Source organism: Eschscholzia californica, unplaced genomic scaffold (genome assembly GCF_041429995.1).
Source record: "Eschscholzia californica isolate CP2 unplaced genomic scaffold, dmEscCali1.0.p SCAF_2, whole genome shotgun sequence".
NCBI lineage: Eukaryota > Viridiplantae > Streptophyta > Magnoliopsida > Ranunculales > Papaveraceae > Eschscholzia > Eschscholzia californica.
The window spans coordinates 44,088,401-44,106,222 of NW_028238309.1; the positions used below are offsets into that span (position 1 = coordinate 44,088,401).

A 17,822-nucleotide genomic window follows, 5' to 3' on the forward strand; every position below is an offset into this window, starting at 1 on the left:
AAAACTTCCCTAGTAGTAACAATATTTGTTACTTGTTAGTAATTGTTTTTTTCGATACGACCGTGTCAGTTAATACGACCACTTCATTACAAAAAAAAAAAAAAAAAAACGAAAACAAAAGAAAAAAAGAAAGTGGTATAAGGCTACAATCCCACTAATTAGTTTGTTTTTTTTTGAACTCCCACTAGTTAGCTTTTTTTTTTGATGAAAGTCCCACTAATTAGCTATATGGATGGAAAGGCAAAGTAGAAATGTATTTAAAGGGTCAGAGTTCAACGACCCTCCTATTAAAAAACTATACGAGTGAATAACCAAAACCTTCATGGTAAACTAGAAGCATCTTCAATGCAAGACATAATTTTAAATTCTTAAGTGTCACGTAGGATGTTAGAATTTTTCTTCTACAAAAATTTTTCCAATGCAAAATTTAATTGAGATCTTAAGATAATGCTAAAGAATTTAACTTTGAGATGTCTCAATTACAAACTCTATACTTGAGTGTCTTAGGTATCCTAGTCATTTTTCATATAAAAACAGTTCAATCAGTTATTTTGGATAAGTGTGACCGTCTATTTTTTTGAGAGTTTGATGGAGATCATATCTGACGGATGGTATAAAATCTTTTTTATGTAAATAACTAAAAAGAGAAGGGTATTAGTGCCAAAATCGTTTATGATCTCCCTACGATAACTTTAAAGAAAGATTAAGAATACTTTCATCTTCGCCAATAGGGATTTGTCGCGTCCGTAGGACGCGGCAGAAACCTAGTCAAATCTAATGTTAGGACCGGTAAAAAATATTTCTTTCTCAACTATTTTTTCTTATTAAATGTATGTGTGAGATATGTAACTATTAAGATGGCAAAACCCCAAATCCAAAATCTTTTATTTCTTTTGAGCAAAAAAATTTAAACTCTGATTTGTGAAATATGTATGTTTATGTATTTATTTATATATATATATTATTGCTCAATAAAAGTTTAGATTTTCAAGCTCGAGAGATTTACATAATTATTAGACTATCAACTCACATGTAATAACTCATTTGTTTTATCCATCAATTAATCCTTTTGTCAACAATCTTTGGTCAAAGTGGTATGAGAATCTCCAATGCAAGACTCAAATGGAAAAATTGAACCTTAAGATGATGTGGCAACATATAATATTGAGATGTCTCAAGAAGAAACTCAATATTTGAGATTTCTTTTGAGTATCTCAATTGGCCACACCAATATTTTTATATTAAAACAATAGAAAAATAATATTTATTTGTTCCAAAACAACTGCTCGTATCCTTCTCTTTCTTCTCCAACAAGTTCCCTTTCTTCTCCAACGAATTTTCTTCCCACTTTTTCTTCAACACAAAGCTAAGGTATGTGTTTCTTTTTCTAGATTTTTGAAAGATAAGTTTATAACTTTTTATCTTTATTAATTTTGATTTGATGTTCTGAAAATCTGATTACAAATTAGGTCTACTTTCATCAATCTTAGACTGTGTTTCAATTGTCCAACAATGAAAACTAATTAGGTTATTTTTATTTGTGAAAGTATAATTATAAAACTTTTCTCTTGATTCTTCACTTTTCATAAAATTAGATTATAAGTCAATGTATGTTCTTGTTTTTTGCTTATTTTAATCAATCTAAAATTAATTTATTTTTTGAAGTTTCATAAATTTTAGGTTATTTGATTTGTGAATATCAGATTATAATATTCCTCTTTCTAAATTTTTCATCTTTTTCATAAAAATCATATCAATGCGGTTTATTCACAAATCTGACTAGTGTTTTGCTTCTTCTTTTTCTTTTGATAACAATGAAAGTTATCAAACTTTTAAGTTTCATAAATTTTTCTTTCTCCTGACTTGTGAAAGTCATTTGATAGATTTTCTCAATCTCATGATGTCTCACATAAATTTTTGAGTTTCATAAATCATAGGTCTTTTTTGTTTCTTTTCTTCTTTTAATCAAACAATGAAGATATTTAAAAAATTAAGCTTCATAAATTTTTGTTGCTTTTGATATATAAAAATCAGATTTTAATTCGATTTGTTGTTTTATACAATTTGCAGTGCATAATGTCGATATCTAGTTCAACATAGACGTTTGAGAGTTCGACTAGTAGTGATGACCCTTATTCTTGCACAAATTGCTCACTAGATGAGATATCAAGTGATATCTCAAAATCTAAAGAAATAACACGGAGCTTGGCGGAAGCAGTTGGAATATATATTCAACTTATTGTTGCAACTACAATGATGGATCGTAAACGCCTGCATGGTGGATCTGTTTACGGCAGACATTATATTCACGGTGAAAGAAAGGTTTGCCATGATTTCATAATTAATGATTACTTCAAGGGTGAAGATTCGAAGCATTTGTCTGAGCATTTTCGTCGTCGTTTTCGGATGGATATCAGCCTCTTCAATCGAATTTTACTTCAAATTGGCAGAAACAATAAATATTTTACACTACAAATTGATTCTGTGGAAAAGAGAGGATTAAGTCCACTATAAAAAGTGATTGCGGCGATCTGTATGCTTGCATATGGGTGTTCAATTGATCTTCTTGATGAATATGTACAAATAAGTGAAAGCACTGCAATCGAAAGTCTTCAATATTTATGTGATTCTGTGATTGAGATTTTTGAAGAAGAATATTTGACACGTCCTAATAAACATGACATCGAAATGTTACTTTAAGAAGGAGAGAAACGAGGTTTACCTAGTATGCTTGGCAGTCTTGATTTTATGCATTGGCATTAGAAAAATTGTCATACATCATGGCATGGTACACATACAAATGGTTTTAAAAGGGTACCTACTCTGATTTTAGAGGTTGTTGCATCACAAAACTTATGGATTTGACATGCATTTTTTTGTATGGTCGGTACACATAATGATATTACTGTTCTTGATAGGTCCCCATTATTTGATGATCTTATACATGAAACGACTCCAACATGTAATTTCGTATTGCAAGGTCATAAATACAATATGGACACTACCTAACTGATGGGATTTATCAAGAATATGCTACTCTTATTCAAACTATTTCTCAACCATCTAGCATGAAAGAAAAAAAAATTGTCAAGCAACAAGAAGCTGTAAGGAATGACGTGAAACGTGCATTTGGAGTGTTGCAAAGCAGATAACATATTATCAAAGATTTGTCCTGTATGTGGCAGGTAAAGGATCTTGGTAAGACTATGAAGACGTGCATCATATTGCACAATATGATCATTGAGAGTAAGCATACTCAAGGAATCGATCTTGATCGCTGTGAGCCACATATAAATGAAAATGCTACACATGTCGAATTAGAGCGTAATATTATGTCTTTCTATCAAATATCATTAGTTGGATGAATCAAATTCGAGACAAAAGTGTACACAAAGAATTAAAGAATAACCTTGTTAATCACTTGTTGGAAATTTATGGAGATGTAGAAATTTAACTTCGCTTAGACTAGTATTTGATTTGCTTTAGTCTAATTTCATGTTAATTTAGTTGATGAAAAAACTTAACTAAGTTATAGTATTTGTTTTGCTTTAGTTTGATTTTGTAGCTATTTTAGTTGATGAAAAATTTAACTGGGTTTTCGTATTTTATTTGTTTATTATGAAATTCGTCGTTCCGCTCTGGGGAGTTCTTTCAAGTGCTTCATACATCCCGTGGAATTTGTTGACAGATGTTTGTATGGTTTTTCATCGCCATTGTAAGATTTTGACATTTCTTGACTCATCGTGTGTTCCCATTTTATCATTTCAATTGTTAAAAATGCGATCCCACATACAATGACTAGTCTGATCTTTTCCTACAATCGCATCAGTAGACATACAAATATGACTTTACAAGCACGATGTCCTCATGTACAGTCCAACGCCGATTAAACGCTTGGTTTGTCTTTTTGGCTCCTTTGGAAGCAACAGAAGTTTGGGGATTAGGAGCACTTAGGAGAGTTTGAAAAAAAACCTTCATTACCATGTAATTGTTCATTCATAAGAGGATGTGTAGCAAGATCTCGATTTAAACCCCTAGGTTGAAATAGGATTTCTGGCGTGTTTAGATTGGGTGAATAGAAAAACTGATTATAAGCAACATGTAATTGCAGTTGCTCATTTAAATAGTCAGTATGTCTCTCTGTTTGGAGAGAATTGTTAACTGTGACCCTCTCATTGTGCTTATCATATTGTCGAGACTCCATAACTCTATAGTCTTTTGAATCCAAGAGTACATGCAAACAAAATAAGATAAAAATAGTCATTGAATATTATTTATGATTTCAGACATGTTAATAACAATACAAACACATTAATACTTATGAATTAAAAGAATTCATGTGAATGAAAATTGATAACAATAAAACTAATTCAGCTAAATAGATGTATTTTTGCAACTCATTATTGGTCGAATGTATTCAACAACTTCATCTTTTCTAAGAATGGACATCTTAGTCCAAGACTCACTTACCGATACTTCTCCATTATCCATACATTAGTATGAAATTTGTTAATATCATCATCAAATATTCAAAGATGGTCACTGAAAACAACATTCAGTGCACTGATGTTGAAAACTTGTCATTAACAAACTTAGGAGGTATTGACACTTCTTTAAATGGGTAATGGGTAATCTAAAAAGTTTATTATTAATAGATTATAAGGAATTAGGTCTAAATATTACTTCATCCGTCCCAAAATGAATGACCTAATTTCCTTTTTGGGTTAGTTCCATTTTAATGTCCCATTTCTAAAAATAAAGAAAAGAACTTTTCGTGCTTTCCAATAATACCCATTACTTTAAATTTAATGACAATTTTATTTAAAAGTAAGTTAAACTTTTCATTGTGTTGTAAAGAAGTTAATGAGGGTACAATTAAAGATATTATGTTATTTTTTAAAGTCAAACTTTAATTAATGATCAAAATAGGTCAATAACAATACAAACACACTAATATGGTGAAGTTTAGTCTTTTGAACCCAACTTTTGTTCAATGAATAGAACAAAATGTACTTAATTGAGAACTAGAGTAAATTTTTCGTGTATGGATAGCATGATATGGTGAAGTTTAGTTCAAGTAGGGCCAGAGAAGAGAGAATCAAGGTTTATGTATTGAAAGCCATCAATACAAACACCGGATATAGTATATAATTGAACAACAAAATCCATTTTGCACTGAGTTGCTTTTGAATTAATATAATTTAGCTTGAGAATTTCTACGAACAGTTGATGAGCGAAACTCAGAACTTGCACATGTTCGATAACAATAGTTAGGGTAAACAAATTCAACAGTTACAGTGATAGAGACGAAACTTTGCACTTAATATAAAAATTATGATGATGAATAAGAGAAAAAAAAAATTAACAATGTAATCAAACTAGTTTACTAATCTAGAGATTTTGACGATGGAAAATATCATAAATCTCATTCATCTATCACAAGTAGAACTAAAGAACTTGAAGAAAAAATTACCTTTGTTGCAATTGATGGTTCTTCTCTCTGTAATCTTCAAAGAAAACTGAATTTTCGGAAAAAGTAATTCACCAATTATATTTAGCCCAAAATAATGAAATCTTCCTCCAAAAATTTAAACCCAAAAGCTCCTCCCACATTTGTGAAAATGTAATTTTGGGGAGACCATTAAAATTTTGGTTTTTTTTTATAATTTAAAATCTTATAAATAAATGCCACCTAACCAAATTTCAAGATTTTAGAGTGTTGCATTGGAGATGGGTTTTAAATTGAGGATCTCAAAAGTGACATGTAGGAAAGGGAATCTCAATTCACACTCAACATATAGGACTAATTAAGTTTTTCTGAGTTTTACATTGGAGATACTCTAAGAGGTTTAGTTTTCCATCTTCTAGGGCAAGAGTTCAAGGTATGATGCCAATACAAAAAGAATCAATTAATTCTTGAAGCATGATAAAATAACTTTACCAATTTAAAAAAGTAGTTACTTCTTTTAGGAACGCTCCAAAATATAAAGAAGAAAAACTCTATTCCTCCCTCCAACTTTTCCCTCCCCCAACCCGTTTGGTGATGTGGTTGTGCCACGTCACCAACCTAAAAGCAAAGAACAAAGGGAGAGATGGAATTACCGTGACTACTAAAATTTTGTTGATTGAACTATTTCTTATCCCTATAATATATCCTTAATTAGAAACTAGTCCCCCTTATTTAGATTTAACCCTAATAGAAAGAATAAGATCTGGGGTGTTGAGAAGAAAGAATGGTCAAGATTAAAAGGGAAACCTTGTTCCTTGGAACCCTAACCCTCACTTCTCTTCGCTGTCGCTCCCTGCATCTTTTCTTTCTTCGTCTTGCCAGCAACTTGTTCATCGAGCCTGTAATTTTGCGTCGTTTCAGGAGCAAAAGGTACCCTTCTTTATCACAACCATTATCATCATGACTACCTGAACCAATAACTATAAGAACCCACTAGTAATGCATTAGATATTAAAAATTTTATACAACATTGAAGTTTTAAGTTTATGAATTCACATTGCTATATGCGTATGTCCAAATTTTCAATTGCATTAGATATTTAAAAATTGAGTTATGTATTCGATAAATTAATCTTGTTAATTATTAACTAATTTCTTTTAGAGATTGATTGATTTAGAAATCTGAATTTCATTCGGGAGGAACTAGGAAAGGTAGCTTCAACACTTTCTTCCTTCTCCAATCCCTCTCAGATTAATGTCTTCAAATTTTAACCAAGAAGCAGCACCAGGTAGCTCCAATGTTCATCTTCTACATATATCTTGATTTCTTGAACTCATACGTTATTATTTACTATTTGTATTGATAATTTATATATTATCTTCATATTTTGAACTTATTCTTAGTTAATTATAACATGTTTTATTATTTTATTTTATTTTGATTATTTTTCTTTGTTATCTTGTTAATACATATTTTGTACAGAAGTGCAGTCGGATAACAATGAGAATGATGTATTTGAGATAATGTCTGAAGATGGAGGAGATGAAGAAGAAGAAGTTAAAATTGGAGAAGGGGATGAGCAACCGGTTCAAATTCCATCAGTTGGGTTAGAATTTAGTCGTGTTGAGGATATTTATGAATTTTATCTCATTTATGCGAGAAAAACAAGGTTTGCAGTAACGAAAAGGACACGAAAAATGATAGATGGAGTTTTAAGGTATGTTACAGTAATCTGTGCAAGAGGCGAAAGAAATAAGTCAGATAGAAACAATCTCGTACGACCGAAACCTAGTATGAAAATTGGATGTAAAGCCAAAATTAGAGCTAAGTTAGAAAACAATGGGAAACAACAAATTAGTCAAGTCTGTCTCGAGCACAATCACGACGTTAGTCCTGGAAAAGGTCGTTACTACAGATGTAATAGAAAGATTAATCCACATGTCCAGAGACAACTAAAAATCTCAGACATGGCAGGTATTAAAGTTAGTCGGAATTATAGACAATACGTGGTGGCAGTTGGTGGACACGAGAACGTTACGTTTCGAGAAAAAGATGCTAGGAATTACATTTAAAAAATGAGGAGGTTACGCCTTAGAGAAGGAGATAGTATGGCGATTCAACAATATTTTCTATCTATGCAAGGGAAGAACAATGGGTTCATGTTCAGTATGGATTTAGATGATGATTGTCGCTTACGCAATGTTTTTTGGGCAGATGGGAGGAGTAGAGAAGCATACAAAGAATTTGGCGATGTTGTGACATTCGATACCACATATCTTACTAATAGATATAAACTTCCTTTTGCTCCATTTGTTAGTGTTAACCATCATGGACATTCTATTCTACTTGGTTGTGGTTTATTATCTAATGAAGACACAAAGTCTTTTATTTGGTTATTTAGGACATGGCTTTCATGTATGGGTGATCGTGCTCCCGATGTCATTATTACTGATCAAAGTAAAGCTATGCAAAATGCTATTGAGAAAGTATTTCCTGCTACGAGACATCGTTGGTGTCTTTGGCATGTAATGAAAAAGGTTCCGGATAAGTTTCGAAGCAACAAACAGTCACTCCATAAACTCAGCTATTCAGGAGTGTATATACGAGACTTATAGTCCGGAAGAATTTGATTATAAGTGGGGTGATATGATAAGAAAATATGGGTTACAAGAACACGACTGGTTGGATAATCTCTATAAAGAGAGAAAACGATGGGTACCTGCATATGTGAAAATGAATTTTTGGGCGGGAATGTCTAGTACTTAACGCAGTGAAAGTATGAACGCATTTTTTGATGGATACGTGAACTCAAAAACCAGCTTAAAACTTTTTGTTGAACAATACAACGTCGCTTTAAAAGACAAAGTTGAAAAAGAGTCTGCAGCAGATTTTTTGTCATTTTCATTTGAGCTTGAATGTGTAACTCCATTAGAAATTGAATTGCAAATGAGGAGTATTTACACACTTGATAAATTTAAAGATTTCCAAAAAGAAATGATTGGAATGATGGCATGTTACGTGGAAGAAGTTAAAGAATTTGGTAAAGCATTTGAATATGTAATTGTAGAGTGGAAGAAGATTGGGGACTCTGAAATCACAAAAAAGTTTGCTTATAATGTTTTGTATCATCCAGGTGAATGTGATGTAAGATGTCGATGTCATTTATTTGAGTTTAAGAGAATATTGTGTCGGCATTCACTTATGGTGTTGTGTAGAAATGAAGTGAAGGTAATACCCGATAAATTCATCCTAAGAAGATTGAGAAAAGATGTGAAAAGGTCTCACACCAAGATTAATGTTAATTATGGGGGTTGGGATACTACACCGCATCAGAAACGTTATGAGAGTCTATGTCAAGTGTTGACTGAAGTGGCCGATATCGCAGTTGTGGATGAAAAAAGTACAGCTCATTTGCGACAATGGATAAAAGAATATAAGTTGAAAAATAATAAAGATGATGCATTGACAAGTAAACCTAGGGATTCAGGTTTTACTGTTAACTGTGAAGACAATGCTCGTGAAGACATTCGTGATCCAGATTTTTGTAAGTCAAAGGGGCGTCCTCGAGTGAATAGATTGAAAAAGAAAACATACAAATCAAAGAAAAATGTAAAGCCTTTGATATACTACATTTAGGTTGTACTCGTGCTTGTAGTAGCTTATATTTTATTTATTTTTGTAGTAACTTATATTTCATTTATTTTGCAGTGTACCACATCTCCAATTCGTACAAGTGTTCCAATGAGTAATCTGATGTCAACTGGTAATGTGACGACAACACATTATCCAGTGCCAACATATGACCCTAGGCCAACATATGATCCTATGGCAACACAAGAATGTGGCTTACTTCGTCGTAATTTCCCGCCAAATGACGCAAAGGTGGTAATTTATATATTTTGAAATTCATGTTTTAATACATCATGATTAAATAATGATTTTTATTTATGTTTCTATGTAGTCTAACATGGACCTGTTGTTGGGAGTTTATCATTATGATTACTATCTTCATGGAGCCTATAGCGGAAACGATGGGTCGGCAAGTACTTCAAATTATTAGTCGAGGAATGAGTAGAAATTCTTGGTTGGATACTCTGAATGAAGACTATTTAATTTTGTGACTACTTTATGTTTCAGACTATTAGTAGTTCAGATTTATTTTGGTTCATACTATTATCAGTTTTAGACTATTTGCAGTTTAGGTTCATTTTGTTTCATACTATTTTTCGTTTCAGTCTAATTGTTATTCGGATTTGTTTCAGTCATAGTTGAATACTTTGGATGAAGACTACTTAATTTCGTGACTATTATCAGTTTCAGACTATTAGTAGTCCAGATTATATGTATTTTGATTTAAGACGATTTTAGTTTTTAGTTTCAAAATACTCGTAACTTTTTTTTTCTACTCAAATCTTTCGACTTCGAAAAATTGCTTTATTTTCCAAATCACCCACCATTCCAATTTGAGAAACTTAGAAATTCAAATACTAACAAAACCTAAGACAAAATATGAAAATAAAAAGAGGAGTTCTCAACAAAAAAAAAAAGTTTCGTACCAAAACCAGTTTTCAATGGGGTTAAGACCTAGACTCCGGTCATAAATCAACATGCAAGGTTGATTATAAATAGGAGGATTTGTTTGTAAATAGGTATATACTTTACGGACCAGAAATAGATAACGCAAAGAACCACTTCTTAATCCCGTGATTCCGTCTCTCATTGTATTCCTTGCCCCCATGTTGATGACGTGGCAAAGCCACATCACCAGACGGGCTGGGGGAGGGAAATATTGGAGGGGGAATAGCGGCTTTGTATAAAGAATATATATTGAGCTAGGTAGGTCAAATGCACATTTCAAATTCTTTTATATGCTTAAGGACTTCTTCATAGATCGTTTCATTAACAAGTGTAATGGTAACACCATCTGCACTCATTGCAAAAAAGACGGATTACTCCATTGAGTGGTGTTCCATAGTTATTTAGATCGTAATTAAGGTACCACCAAATGGTAGGGGTGAAACGGGTGGACTGATTTTTTGACATATTTGAACAGGTACTTATTATGGTGGTCTGGTTGTTATATGGAAAAAAAACTGTACAAAATAAAATAGATCACCCGTTCAAAAATCGGTCTTTCAGTCCGGCCTTCGGTCTTAGACGCGATGAAGATCCCGCATTCCGAAAAGTCATAGTTGTTTCTTCTTTCAAACTTCAATGTCAATTTCACAAGTACTCTAAAAAATTGGTCCAAAATGGACTCCCCAAAGTTAATTAGGGATTCGGCCACATAAATAAATAATAAACTGATCATCCCAAAAGTGATGCACTGTTGTACAACCCAGTTTTCCCTTTTAAAAGCGTATATTATACAGGTCTGCTAGTACCTGCTAGTCGAGATTTCCCACATTAGATTAATTTAAAATAACATAAAAAACTTTTATATATTTTTTTTTTCCTTAATTCCCTAATACATAACATTTACTTCGGTTCGCTACGGAGCCCACAGACATGTTAGAAAAAAGACTGAACCAAATTTAAAGACTATTTCAATCAAAAAAAGACCAACCATTCTAAACCACAGTTTTTTTGTCCGGTTTTTCTTGGTTCGGTCTGATTCGGTTTTCATCCGTCTTTCAGTCTCCACGGTCTTCAGTTTCAGCCCTACCAAATGGTCTTTAGGTGTCTAGGGCTCCAACTATTTCTTTGGAAGACTGTGACAACATAATTTCCCTTATTCTAGCCGCTACACAAGGTGAATAACGAGAGGAATTTCCCCACTTCCATCTTCTTATATTATACACTAGGTATAACCCGTGTTTGCATTTGTTATAAACCACCACGGACACGGGTTGTTTGCATTTGTGATAAACAACCAAAAAAAATATTAGAAATTTATACATCTCATTAGTCGTTATCTAATAGAATCCTCACTGGAGAAAAACTAACCAGAAGATCACTCAAACCTCGTCCACAAGTATTCTCTAGAATTTTACAAACTATTTGTTCTTTCAAGGAGAAGCAAACTATACAATAAAGTAAAAAATGAAAAGTAAAAAAAATACGTAATTATTTGCGTTGAAGTTTGTTGCATTTATTCCCCATTAGACAAAGCAAAACACTATTTCCACCACATAATTATTGGTGTATAACTCCAAAAGCCAATAAAGAATACAAACTTTCTGAAAATATGTTAAAATACGCGAAGTAAGAAAATCAGTGTAATCACTTTTGCCCTGCAATATATTTATATAGTTTAGCTTTATGACCCCATAATCTAAGCGATTACATTGCTGAATAAGAAATCGAAGCTCGATTGCAGCAAAACAATATACAAGCACACAATGCAGCCTTCAATCCTTCAAAATAATAATTGAAAGCCTGTACGAAAAAAAATTACAAACAATTAAAATTTGAATGAATTAGCAGGAAATAAACACAAGAAAACACAAAATATGTCAAAATTACACAAAAAAACCTCCTCAATGTTGAAGTTACACAAATTATGTATTTCAAAATCCTAATGGTTCTTACATAGCCACAATCTTTTGAAGTTCTAATGCACTCCAAAAGCATTATTTGTTTGGACCCTTATCTATATGGTTTGCAAGGTTTTTACATTCAAGATACCTTATGCCAAATAAAGAATGTTTACCCTAATCCTACCATTTCCACGTACTCCATAAGTGATCAGTGTTAAAATAAAAGGATAAACAAGTAGGCACATTTACCTGTAAAAATAGATAATCAAAACGAAGAAAGCATTAGCTCAAAATGAAACTCGACCAAATCAAAACTAAGTAACCAGATCAATCCAATTACCTGATGATGAATATAATCATTATCACTAATTCACTACTAAATTAAACTTCGGAATCCAACTAATTTGTGTGCTTTCCCATATATAAATCTTTATCCTGACTATGAATATAGTTCAATATCACTAACAATTTCATATTAGATTCTACAAAAATAGAAATGATTAATAATAAACCATGTGGAGAAGGAATGAGTTTTCTTATTTTAATGCACGTGCGATGAAGCTGCAGCATGAACAACTTTTTTCTGAAATATTGAAGAAAATAGAATGTAATTAGAATCAAAAGATGAACTTTTTAATAGAATTGTAGAAGACTTGTTCTTTTAGACTCTAACATAAAGAAAATAAGCTAAAGACCTAAAGGTCTGAGAACAATTAGTCCTCCTTTAAATCCTCTCGTTGAATGCCTAATGGAACTCTTCGCCTTGCCGAATGGTCTTCTCCAACCGTTTGCAGTCTCTTGGGTTTTGCTTTTTCTTTAAGTTAAGGTTGTCCAAAAAAATGTGACTGAGGAACATAAAACGCTTGGGGAAATAAGGAGGTGCATGTAAGATTAATTAGCCTAATTAATTTACATTAAAAGCGAGATAAGAAAGAAAGAAACGCATAATTTTAATTCCCAATACCCACCACATTAATTCATGCAATTAGTGTTGTAATTAGATAGATCTAAAGGCCACAACTGAAGCTCAACCCAGATTGACGAATATGATATCATGGATGAACGGTTTTTATGATAGATTTAAAGAGAAGGTGAACAAATTTTATTTTTTAAAAGTAGGTAATAGATCTAATGGTTGATATTAGAGAAAATTCAGAATGAACGATCAGATTTATGTTTCGGTTTGTCCCAGTCAGCACAAAACATTGTGTTTTGTTATATAGATTTGTAAAGTATCGTATTTTCCTTAAATGTAAACCCAATGTAACTCTATATGCATTCACAACTAAGAGCATCTCCAATGTAAGACTAAAAAAACTCTAAAAATCCAATGTGTCAAGTGTAAAAAATTGATCTCTAAATGGTCTCTTTCCTATTTAGTTATCTAGAGATACTTTATTGGAAAACTTTCTCTAATGCAAAACTCAAGAGAAACTGTGTAAAATTAATTAATTTACTTACGTGACACTTAGAGATCTTCAAGAGGACACTTTAGGATCTCTAAAATAACTACCGCCACCTCATTTTAGAGATCCAAGTTAAGTGTTGCATTGTAGATGGATTTTGAAGAAGAACTCTAATAGAATCCTATGTGACACTCTAAGATTTAGAGTTTGAGTGTTGCAGTGGAGATGCTCTAAACATTAATAAAATTAACTTATCTTTTTTTAGGCCGCAACTTTGGGGAATAAAAAAAAGTCTCCAGGGAATAAAGATTTTAGTCAATAAATATTGACTCAGGGGCATATGTGTTTTTAATCCAAAAATTAACTTGATCAAACGTTTCCCCCTAATTCATCTTCCCTCCTTCTCTTTCTCTCATATTGCTATCGCTCTTCCACTGCCACGCACCATTTCTATCTTGTTCTTTAATTCTTTCCCTCTTCTTCTCTTAGTTTCTCTCTCTCGATTCCTCATTGTGTATCTCTTACTATATCTCTTTATTGCTCTCAATATCCATGTGTCTCGACCTCTCATTGTTTTTCTTTCACTCTTTCACTATTTCTCAATCGATCTCTCATTGTTTCTCCCCCTCTCTCGCACAGACACAACTTCGGCAAAGGAAAATGTTTCTTTCCTCGGAACCTGACATCGAGATTTCGCGGCCACGAGCTCTGTGATTTCCACATATGGATCTATACAGACTGGGAAAGAGACTACAAAAAAAAGAGATAAAGACTGCGGGAGAGATATAGATAGTGAGAGAGCAATCTGTCTGCACGAGAGAAAGAATGAGAGTGATCTCAATAAAAGAGAGAAAGAGAGATCTAGAGTGCGAGCGACAGAGAAATAGTCAGTGAGAGCGAGAGAGAGGGTAACAGTGAGTTAGAGGGTAACAGTGAGTTAGAGAGGAGAAAAGATGAAAGAAAAGAAAAGGGAATGGTGGTCGGAATGGTGGTGGTGGGAAGTTGGTGTGGTGAAGGTGATAAAGAAGATGAATTATAGGGGGCAATGTGTAGGATTATGAGTGTATTTAATATATTTAATTGTCTAATGTTCTAAGCGGAATCTCAAACATCTATATGTTTAACACTAGTTTACCAGGATCTATACATGAACATATCAATGAACTAGAATAGAAAGAAGATTACCTCTAATTGCTTTCCCACGAACTAAATCCCGACCAGTATTCGGAAGATAAGAGCTCCAATTGTCGCTCCTCTACTTGAGACACCGAGTATATAACTTGAACTCCCTCCTTCGAGTTAGCTAGGACCTTGAAGGTTGAGATGAAGAACTCCTTCTTCTTGACTAGATAGTTGAGAAAAAACTTCTTTTCTCTCTCTCTCTGAGATGTATATTCTGAACTCTTTCAGTTGACTTGTCTTTTCTTTTCAGTCAAGTCCTCCTTTAGGTTTGTCTAATTAGGTCCTTATATAGAAATCCCTAGAAAATGTGCCAAACTAGGATTCCTAAAGCCTAATTATAAGATGTTTCCCAAAACACCCTTTTAGGGTTTCTTAGTGTGGCCGACCAACATAGCCCTTTATGGGCTTCCTTGGCCGGCCCACTTAGGGCCTAACCGGCCATGTAATGGCTGGCCTCTTGCTTTGGTCGGCCATCACATGGCCAGACCACCTAAAGCCCTTCCGGGCCTCCCTTTCGGGCCTCCCTTTCGGGCCTGGATGAGTTTATCTTTCTTCGGACTTCTCCGAACTAATTGGACTTACCAATAATGGATCCAATCCACTTATTTACCATTCTCTTTCTAGTCAATTCTCTCCGTTCAAATCATTACTCTTATGTGTAACCCTTGTAGGATCCAGTCTATGTTAGCCGCGGATTACCGAAGTTATCCGACGATCGAAAGCGGCTTCTAGCTAAGCATTACGATCCCTAATTGGACCGGACTAATGATCTTCCGAGTAAGGTCATCATGATCCTATTCGCCAAATCGTACGCATTGCATCCTTGGTCGAAGGACATTCCTTCGAAAGGATACCATTCCTTCTGACCGAGGGAATATATCCTTCACAATGTTTGATCAAGTGAGTCTTTAGACTAAAATAAAATATTCCCCCGAGAATATACAAAAAAACATGGATTCTTTAGAGAATTTATTCCACAGAGATTTTTCTTTATTCCCGCAAAGGCGCGACCTTTTTTTATCTCAATTGAATTCTCCATTTGTAATTCCCTAAGTTGAAAATTTTAGTAGTAAGGCTGGCTCTAAAGGGACCGAGCCAAACGACTGTTAGCGGGCAGCCATTTCGTTGACTCGGGTCAATGACCATTGACCTGAGTTCTCTATAAGCACCCAGTCAACCAACTTAGGTGAAGTTCACCTCCATTTTCTTCTTTTATCTTCTTCTTCCAAAACAAAATTCTTTTTTTCTTCCAAAACAAAATCCTAGGTTGTGGACTACTACCGACATTCTCCGGCAACCACGTCGACACCTACTAGCAGCCACTCAAATAAGCGGAACCATCAATCCGAGTGAGATATTCATCTTTCAACTGTGTCATATCATCTTTTTAAAAGAAGTCAACTATCATCGATATTCTTAGGTCCCGGGTCAGCTAATCCGCTTGGTCCTCTATGGTCCCGGATCAGCTGATTCGTTTTGTCCTCTTAGGTCCCGGATCAACTAATCCGTTTGATTCTCTTACGTCCCGGACCGGTCCAGTCCGTCCGATAGATTTTTAGGGCAAATTAAAATTTTAATCTTTTATCACTATCCGTCTTCACCAAATGATTGTTGATTCTAACACTTCAAGAGTGAAAGGATGATTGAGAGCAAAATTTGAGGTTTGGTTTTGAGCTTTAGAGAGAAAAATGACGATTTTTCTCCAAATTGATTTTCAAATTATGAGATTCAGATGGAAGTAAGGGTTAGATGAGGCCGGTGCTAACAGAGAAATTAGTTGCTAGGCCTGGTGCTAATAGAATCCGCCCGCTAATAGCCTTTTGATCCGGTGCCTTTTAAAAGGCACCCTAGTAGTAATTATGTTTGACGAATAAACTGTCACAATAACTATATTTTTGTTTTGATGGTAAACATAACTGCATCATGATGGTAACCAAATATTTTCCTCCAAATTATATCAGAGAAAATAGCAATCTTTTTCTCAATTGAATCATTATCGATACTCCTCAATTATATATACCATCCAATGGTAGAGTTGGATAAGGAGAATATTTCATTTTGGGTCCATATGTTCTAACAGATGCATTAGTTAATTGTACTCTCTCTTGTTTTGAAAACAATTATTGATTTAATTTTTTTATATGGATCCGAAAAAGAACAAGTATAACCAATAAGAGTAGGTCTAGACCATTGATACATGATAAAAACTATATACACGGTGAGAAACAAATAATAATTATTTTATTAATTTGGTACATGTAGACAAAAATGCCACTCACTGCCAAGATTAAAAGTTACATAGAAGTTGTTTATTAATAGACCATTGAAACCTGATTAGATCTGTTTATTCAAAAATACACCGGCTAAGAATAAGAATAAAAGTATTAATATATAATATTCTCTTGGCAGTTATTTTTTTTTTTTTTTTTGTTGAAAAGTAATATATTTATTAGCTAGAAATTAAAGTTCTAATACAATACAACTTACAAAGAAAATAAGGTACATGTTTCCAAACCTTCGATCTATTTTTCTTTCTTGCCCATTTAGCCAACTTATCCGCTGCTTTATTGAAGTTCCTGCTTGTATGTGAGAATTTAACTATTTCCAACCTCCTTTTTATTTCTTGGATTCTATTCAGGGGCGGAACCAGGATTTTTAGGTAGCCTGGGCAAGTCTAAATATGATGTATTAAAGAAAAAAAAATTAAAAGTTATTTTAGGGTCAATTGTAGAAGATGGTAAAATTTGGAGGTCTTTTTTGTAACTTATTCATATTGCAAGGGCAAAACGAGAATTAGTCTCAAGAAGTCTTAAAAACGCCCCCAAAAACCGTAAGGACACCTCTTCCCTATACAAACTTTGACTTAATGGAGGCGCCTTTCCTAAGTATTGTGAGCGCCTTAACCTTTACCAAAGAGGAGCCAAAAAACAAAAGTTTTTGTAGATCATGTGAGTCGAACACACGACCTCTGAGGCGCAAGTTAGAGTCTTACCCACTGAGCTACTTGCCCAACTCTATCTATATCTTTAATAGAAAATTATAAATACAGCCTGGGCCACTGCCTAGGCTGGTCTTTACATAGGTCCGCCCCTGATACTATTGATATGTATTTGTGATTGCCATTGAATATTATTCTTTCCTTTCTGTCGATATTTTATGATATTAATGTTGTCACTTTCGATAATGATTCTTTTATATTCATGAGATTCTGCCCATTGCATTCCTTTGAGAATCGCAATGGCTTCACCTTCCTCCGGGTTTCTGCTTCTTGAAGTGTATGAGACAGCTTCGACTAATTTAGATTCA

General features: G+C 33.6%; 1 protein-coding gene and 1 pseudogene across 1 annotated transcript; both read left to right on the plus strand.

Moving 5' to 3' along the window:
- Positions 1–2,405: 2,405 nt before the first annotated feature.
- On the plus strand, positions 2,406–3,268 carry LOC147558190 (uncharacterized; annotated as a pseudogene).
- Positions 3,269–6,703: 3,435 nt separating this feature from the next.
- LOC147558191 (protein FAR1-RELATED SEQUENCE 5-like) lies at positions 6,704–7,521 on the plus strand. Its single transcript, XM_086658991.1, has 2 exons — positions 6,704–6,737; positions 6,932–7,521. Exons 1-2 carry the CDS (start codon positions 6,704–6,706, stop codon positions 7,519–7,521), a joined length of 624 nt encoding a protein of 207 aa, XP_086515117.1.
- Positions 7,522–17,822: the final 10,301 nt, after the last annotated feature.